Source organism: Ursus maritimus (genome assembly GCF_017311325.1).
Source record: "Ursus maritimus isolate PB19 chromosome X unlocalized genomic scaffold, ASM1731132v1 scaffold_X1, whole genome shotgun sequence".
Classification (NCBI taxonomy): Eukaryota; Metazoa; Chordata; class Mammalia; order Carnivora; family Ursidae; genus Ursus; species Ursus maritimus.
Window position 1 is genome coordinate 112,515,029 of NW_024423319.1, and position 7,622 is coordinate 112,522,650.

General features: G+C 42.4%; 1 protein-coding gene across 4 annotated transcripts in view; it reads right to left on the reverse strand.

Moving 5' to 3' along the window:
- Window positions 1-2,851: 2,851 nt before the first annotated feature.
- The window catches only part of GRPR (gastrin releasing peptide receptor), a 170,689-nt gene continuing 165,918 nt past the window's right edge, over window positions 2,852-7,622 (reverse strand). For 2 of the 4 annotated variants that reach the window (XM_040634003.1, XM_040634010.1), the window contains 2 exons: window positions 6,550-6,929; window positions 2,853-3,567 (listed from right to left, as the gene is read on the reverse strand). In XM_040634003.1, coding sequence (XP_040489937.1) covers window positions 3,303-3,567; window positions 6,550-6,929 — 645 coding nt within the window. In that variant the 3' untranslated portion in view covers window positions 2,853-3,302. Of the gene's footprint in view, window positions 3,568-5,898; window positions 6,930-7,622 lie in introns of those variants that run through there. The other 2 variants (XM_040634016.1, XM_008696400.2) reach the window with 2 other exon arrangements.

Below are 7,622 nucleotides of genomic sequence, written 5' to 3' on the forward strand. Positions count from 1 at the left end.
AATTATGCTTTATTATGTTAAGAAATAAAACACATTTCCTACCTTCTATGACTTAAATATTCAGCTACACTGATTTGACTTAATGTCACACAGATCATGTACAATGTGATAGAAGCATTGGAAACATGTCTTGAAAAACAAGAATAAAATCACTGAGCACACTTCATAGACAGAATTTCACATGGTCACACAGTTAAGTTTGTACATTTAAAAGGACCTGAATCATTCATATTAATATTGTGAATTTCTTATAAATAATTCATTAGTCTAAGGAGTCTAGGCAAAGCCAAGCCATGACATTATTTATACTAAGTACCACACCTGGAACTTGTTCTGACTTATTTAACACAGAGCACATTTTTGATGCAATAAATATTTACAGTTAATAGTAACAAGTACAATTATAATTTACAAAATATGAGTCTAATATTTAAAACAAAACAGAAAATGACATAAAGAAGTTTGTGCCACGTATTTTTACAACTCAGACCTTTTCAACAAATTTTATTACCCAAAATTATGCTGACTTGGATGCAAGAAAGGTTGTGTTTGAATCTGTTAACCCCAGATTACAGGGGGAAAAAACTTTAATCAGTTTTACTTTCTTAATGTTATACATTATCAATAATAATATATCAATAGCACTGGCTAAAACTGAAGCAAAGTGATGAAAAAATTTGGATTCACAACAGTCCTAAATTATATAATGTACCTTGAACACTGAAATCCCGAGGTATACCAAAATTTTCAAGCTCGTCTGGGAATTAATGAGGTGTTGAATGTGTAAAGTTTTACTGTCCATTAAAATGATCCTTTTAAAAGACCATAAAATTATGTGAATCCTTCCATGTCATTATATGGCTCTGGGAATGAATTTTAAATTTGGAGAAAAAAAGGGAAATAATCTTATCTTCTAGAATGTGAGCTCAGAATGGGCAGAGAGACGATGGTATCTGGGTTTTAAACAGGGTACCTAGGGCTAAGCACTCAGATGCCTAAGTCCATATCTGAGCTCATGTCTTAGTCCAGGAGAGATTTTTCTGTTAAAGGCTATTCATGTAGCCTGGGTCTCTAGGCTTCTGGAAAACCATCTGCTATCATATCTTACTTTTTTTGGGGGGGGGGTGAGGGTGGGAATGGGGAAGGGGTTCCACCCCTTCCTGATACCTGTTCTCCAATGAATCCTAATTCAAAGAAAGATGCCTGGATTGACTCTTCTCACTTGTGTCCTCTGTATATGGCTGTTTGCCAAGGTTTTTTTTCTCCTTGGTTAGTCACAGAACCAGGTGGGAAATTCTTCCCAGGGCTTCCAGTTGCAACTGAATTGTGTGAACGAAGGGACTTCCTTGCCCCCCTGCTCTTTGCTACATTTCAGCCTCTGCCTGAAGACTCAGCGAGTCCTTAACTTACGTGCTTAGAAACATCTTCCATGCCCTTTGTGTATATTCCTCAACTTCCTTGGTAGCTCATGCCTTTGGACAAAGGCTAGAGTAGGGAATGGGACTATTAGTTACTGTGAACTTAATTTCTCACATGGGCTGGATTTAGGAAGCAGTGCTGAGCAGTGGAATGGACGGGGTCTTAAGAGAGATCCAGGTCCACATTAATACTCTGCCATTCAGCTGTGCCATGTGACCTTGGGATGGTGAAGTGATCTCCCTGAGATTACTTTTCAAGGTAATCGTGCGCTCAGCACTGCGTTTGGCACATCATTGGTGCTTGGTGAAGTCGAGCCCCTTCCTTTCCAGGGCTTCTAGAGCCACAGAACTCCACTGAAGTTTCACACAGATACAGTGTGTTCTGTGGCTTGCGTTTTTGCTCCCAAGGATCCCGCCCTTCTTCTCTTAGCCTTCCACTTCAGTGTGACATGGAATACTGTTCCGGCTAATCTGCCTTTCTGGGGAAACCAACAATGACTTGGTTCCCTGACTTGGGCCATGTTAAACAGACCCACTTTGCGGGCACAGACTGTCCTGTAAACTGGGAAAGTGATGAGCAGCACTGTTCTTCAGTATCACAGAACGGCCATGAATATAAATGAAATCAGATTACGCTAGACCGTATGAAATCACCCTTGTGTCGGTCAAACACGGGTCAACATCTGTAGTTGCATGCTTCAGCCTCAGAGTTCCATGGGTCTTTTAATCTAATCGTAGATGGTCACTAGTAAATGTCATTTATAAATTTCCATAGTAAAGGATGTTAAGCAGCTCTTTGGCCAGCAGGGAAAGTTTGGATTAGATGAGGCAATGAGTATAAAAGTGCTTTATAGACCATGAACACCAGGTAAATGCAAATTGTTTTTTGAATTAATCGTGGACGTGTAATATTTTAACCTAGGGGCTCTTAAACTTTTAAAAAATTAGATAAATTCCACTGATCGCATTTCTAATGTAGTTTCACAAAAGAAAAGTCTTCTCAGGGTGCGATTTGTTGATTACGCTGGATACATTCAGCTGGAGTTCACTCTTGGCCCCTACCTAAAAGAAGGGTGTCTTTGACGGACAAAGTTATGGTAAGAGATGGCTTGATATTAAAGGTATTGTGTTTGTGTTGGGGGTGGGAGGCTGGGGGGACTGTCAAGGTGGGGGCCGAGAGGAATGACCGTCACATACAGAATAAACTAGAGCTTGTTAGGGCTTGGTTTCTTTGGATAGCTGACACAAAACCTGGCCCCAGGAGAGTGAATCATTTCTTTGTTTTCAGTTGTTAATCCATTTTATTAAAATTCAGCTGAACATTAGACAAATGTGCGAAATGTGCTCCACTCCTCCCAGCAAGCCAGGGTTAGTTCGGAGCCTCTAGCAACAGCTCCTTTGGGACCTGGATGTGAAGGGTAGAAATGGTCAGAAAGTTTGCCCCCACCCCCACCCCCACCCCGTCACCACCACAGAAGTTAGTCCTATTCATTCAGCTCTCATATGGTCAGGGTCCCAGGGCGATCATTTCTATCTGGCTTTTGGGAAAGTGACTTAGCCACCTTTTAGTCCAAGATTGAGGATGTCATTCAACTTGTAGTCCCCAAACAAAGCTACTCTCTATTCCTAGAAGACATTTGGTACATGAATAGACTCTGAAACCACTAACCGTCTCTACTTTTGGCATAAACAAAGACTTTGTAAGTTCAGTGTGCCCGTGTCCTACGGACAAGTTCATTTATTTCTGTTCAGTGTGCATTTTCATAACAAGCTGAGTTTGGTTCATCTGAAGCAGCCTCTTAACTGTTTCTTTACTTAAGGGTTCTCCATCCTTCAAGATGAAACCAAATTGCTGGTGTGGCAAAGAGGGAAATCCCAGACTCGTTAATGAGGGAGAAGGCCAGGTTCAGTGGGGGGAGGGAGGGCAGCCAGAAGAACAGGGTTGAGCCATGCGCGTTTATGGGGAATCATCAACTCACCCACTGGGAGGGGCCCACCTTGCTGTGGAATACCGCTCCTAGCAGCGGCTGCGCCTTCCCTGCCAGCCGCAGCCGTTGGTGGGAAGACGGCCTTGTTTATTGCTTCATCTATCACTGTTGAGCTGCCTGCCTCAGGGAGGCTCAATTGAAGATAGATTGAAAGGTAGTGTCTGTCAATTGAATAAACACAGATGGTTTTCCACAGCAAAAATTGATTTTTTTTTCCTTGCCAAAGACATAAGCGCTAAACCTGATTATCTTTGGAAGCCAGGCGTGAAATGTCTTAGTTCCAGCCCCTGCCACATTCTGCCCTAACAGGGAGGTGGTATCACGTGGGGGCGGGGGTGTCTCTCACCGTAATTTCAGGTTCTTGAGATTGAAGAACTCTGAGTGGAAGGGCCTAGAGAAGGGCCCAGCTAAGTCCATCCCAGTAAGAAGGTTTGGGTCCATCCATCAGTTGATTCACAGAACAGTTTTGCCAGTCCTGGCTCATTGGCTGGCAGAGGCCTTCTCCAAGCCTTTCATTAAGGAGTCCCCAAAACGTGATAAGATTTGCCCCGGGACACACAGCTAGACCTAGACTTCAATCTCCTCACTGTCCAGAAGCTAGGGATGAGCCCGACACAGTCTGTGCCATGACGTTACCTGAAGGAGACACTAAGATGAGTCCTACTCCCAAAATGTCTTTGAAATCAGGTAGATCAGAGATGTTTGAACAAGTCACACTACGTACCCAGAATGCTAGACATTGTAGCCCCTAACTAGGTACGAAGTCACTTCATACTCAAAGAATTTGGAAGAAATCCAGGTATAAAATTGGGGAGCACTAGTTCACGATGACAGGTGCATGGAGGTTGGAGGTGAGCGGGAAAAGTACCCCTGTATAGTGAGGAGATCAAGCAATACGTTTTTTTATGTGTCTTTCAGCTTTAATTCCAAAACATAACAAGCTAATGGGACATTATTCATACAAATTATTCCAGTGAGCTCCTGGAAGTGATAGAATAGTCCGTCTCCTTCCATTCCACTAATGTGAACATGACTGTAGAATGTCGGTTGAAGGAAATCTCAAGAGGAGTTGTCGCAAAGGTTGCAGTAGCGGGGCAGCTGGGAGCAGGCGGGCGGTATAAATGCTTTAGAGACAGAACTAGAAACAGTGACAAGACAAGACTCAGGATTTTAGCAATAGAGGGACCTCAGTACTGTCCTCTCATTCTAAAGATGAAAAAATGAGTCGAGCTAAACTCATAGCTAGAGACAGAGTTGGATGTCCAGCTAAAAACCTTGCTTCTTTCAGCTACACTGCCTGTCTTGCTTTTCAAACTGTCCGATGTCATTATGGACTACCAGGAAAGCAGGTGGGTACAGTATAGAACTGCACACAGCAGACAGCAGTGAAGAGGTCTCACTCCAGCTAATACAACTGTAAACACAGATCTTTACAACTGTCTTTGTCCTAACTTCTAAAGCTCTGCGGACAGCACTTCCTTGTATCAAGAGATGAAAATATTTTCATACAGGCCATATGGAAAAGGGCGCTGACCGTTCCTTCTCATTTGGACAGAGAAAACCGGAACTAACATCATCTTTGGATGTGAAGGATACACCTTAGGGCACATTTGCAGAATTCAGCTTTATCTGAAAGTGGGTTAACGTGTTTGCAGTCTGTCAGACTTGGCGTATCCTGGAGTCAAGAAAAACTTGGTTCAGGGTTTCTAAAGTAAGATGGTCAAATTTCTTTACTCAGAAAAATAAAAAGATTTCAGTCCAGTATTTTTCTACACATGGCTGTTTCATAAATACTCCTCTTGGCTGTTTTTTTAATCCATTCTTAAATCTAAGCCCCTGCAAATTACTTCTACATATTCAAACAGAAATGTGTATTACTGAAATTTTATTCATTTCCTCCCAGACTTTAGGTAAGCATATGTTAAATGTAAACATGCTGCTGTTTCCACTCAGATGTGATCTCTTTTTTTTTTTTTCCATAAGAAATTACTGCTTCAATGTAGCAGACAAGGACAGCCAAATCTAAGTAAATACATTTGGCTGAAAACCTGTATACCAAAAATAAATACTATATGTACTTATAAATGATGAATTGAGAACATGATCAATTTTTTCCCAAAAAGATTTCTATTTTTTTTTTTTAAGATTTTATTTATTTATTCGACAGAGATAGAGACAGCCAGCGAGAGAGGGAACACAAGCAGGGGGAGTGGGAGAGGAAGAAGCAGGCTCATAGTGGAGGAGCCTGATGTGGGGCTCGATCCCAGAACGCCAGGATCACGCCCTGAGCCGAAGGCAGACGCTTAACCGCTGTGCCACCCAGGCACCCCAAGGATTTCTATTCTATGGCAGAACTAACTATACCACAGATGACTGAAATGGGGAAACAGCAAAAAGGATCTCCACTGAGTTAGAATTCAGAGTGTAAGATATCGATCCACAGCCTCGCACGGATCTTTGTATATGTGTCTATGTGTTCGGTTGTGTTTTTGCCTTAAAATGATGTGTTGAATGTTTCTATGTCCCCAGTAACATCTTTCAAAAACAATCAACACTCAGGATTTGTTTTAAACTGGCTTCCAGTGTTATCAATTTGGGAATGGTCCCTCATAGGACTTTTTCATAGGGTTGGCTTTCATGTTAGGAGTGTAAAAAACAGTTCCTTGGTTTGTGATTATAAATATTCCTGAAAAATTACTCAAATCATCTTTTTAAAGCACTAGTTTCTGCTTAAAGAAATGACAAGGTAAAGTCTTTCCACAAAGTGGGCATTTAACGTGTAATTTTTCTGCTATATAAATTTGGTGGTTCATATAATTTCTAAGACTTAATTGGCCATACCTGTATATCAGGGCTTGATGCTTAAAATAATAATTTCTTATTCCCTTTTCTAAAAAGGGGAGAATTAGCTCTACATCAGAAGAATATTTAGAAGTTGAAATGGAAAGCGTAAGCCTTGATGGGCCTTTCAAACATAACAGCAATCCATTTGGGCTTCTCTGCAACCTGCCTACAAACTCATAGCCTTCCCAAGGGTCTTTGGAGGGTATAAAGACAACAACAGATGTGAAGGTTCTTTACTAGCCATAAAGCAAAACCGGGGACCCCTGGGGTGACAGGGTCAAGGATCAGCTTAGACATACCCTTCATGACAGATGTTTCCGTTGATGAGGCTGAAGGTGGCCACAGAGGGGTTGGTACTCTTGAAGGAGGTCATGCAGGTGGTACTTCTGCCAGTGCTGTGAGAGCGGGTCATCAGGCCAGGCCGACAACAGAGGAGCTGGGTGTTGAACTGTTTCCTGAAACTCTTGCTCAGCAGGTAGAGGGCAAAAGGGTTCACACAGGAGTTGGTGAAGGCCAGGAGGCGGGCGCAGATGCTGGTGATGAAGTGGAGCATGGAGGTGTCCACCTCAGAGTAGTGGTAAGAGCGGTACAGGTAGATGATGTGGTTGGGGAGCCAGCAGAAGGCAAAGAGGCACACGAACACCAGCACTGTCTTGGCAAGGCGCTTCCGGGATTCAATCTAAGGGGAGAGTCACGTACACGGAGACAGAGGGACCAAGGGACAGTGTGGGATGAATGCAGAGAGACAAAGATTCAGACAGAAAAACAGGGAAAAAGAATTGGGGGAATAGATGAACTCACAAAGCCACAGAAAAAGAGTTCAATGCGAGAAAGAAGACAAGAGAAAATCCGACAAAATGAGAGAAAAGCAACAGAAACAGATGGAGAAAAGGGGGGGGGGATTCAGAAACACAGAAATGGAAAAGTCAGGAAGCAGAAATCCATGAAGTAGAATATAGTTAGAACGTGCCACTGAGAACAGATCTTTAAACAAAGTTGATTACATGCTTGAATGGATTGCACAATGAAATCTTAGTAAGTGACCTCTTTTTCCTCAGGAGAGCCCTGGTGCAGTTTATCAGCCATATGACAAAGCAGCCAGCTTTGTTCTTTCTCATTGGCCAAGCCAAAATAACTTCCTCTTATTATTATTTTTCATCTCAAGTTATTTCTGGGCTATGCTATACAGGAAGGTTCTTAGACCAAGTGGGCTGAGCATGTCCTTTCACTCCCAACACCCTCTGCTACAACGGCAAGGGGAACCATCTTTCCCATTAAAGAATCTGAGGTCCAGTGGATGTTCACTATTGAGAGGTCTTTCAAATACGGAGACAGTTTCACTGAGAACTCCACTGTCTCCTCATAATTGAGG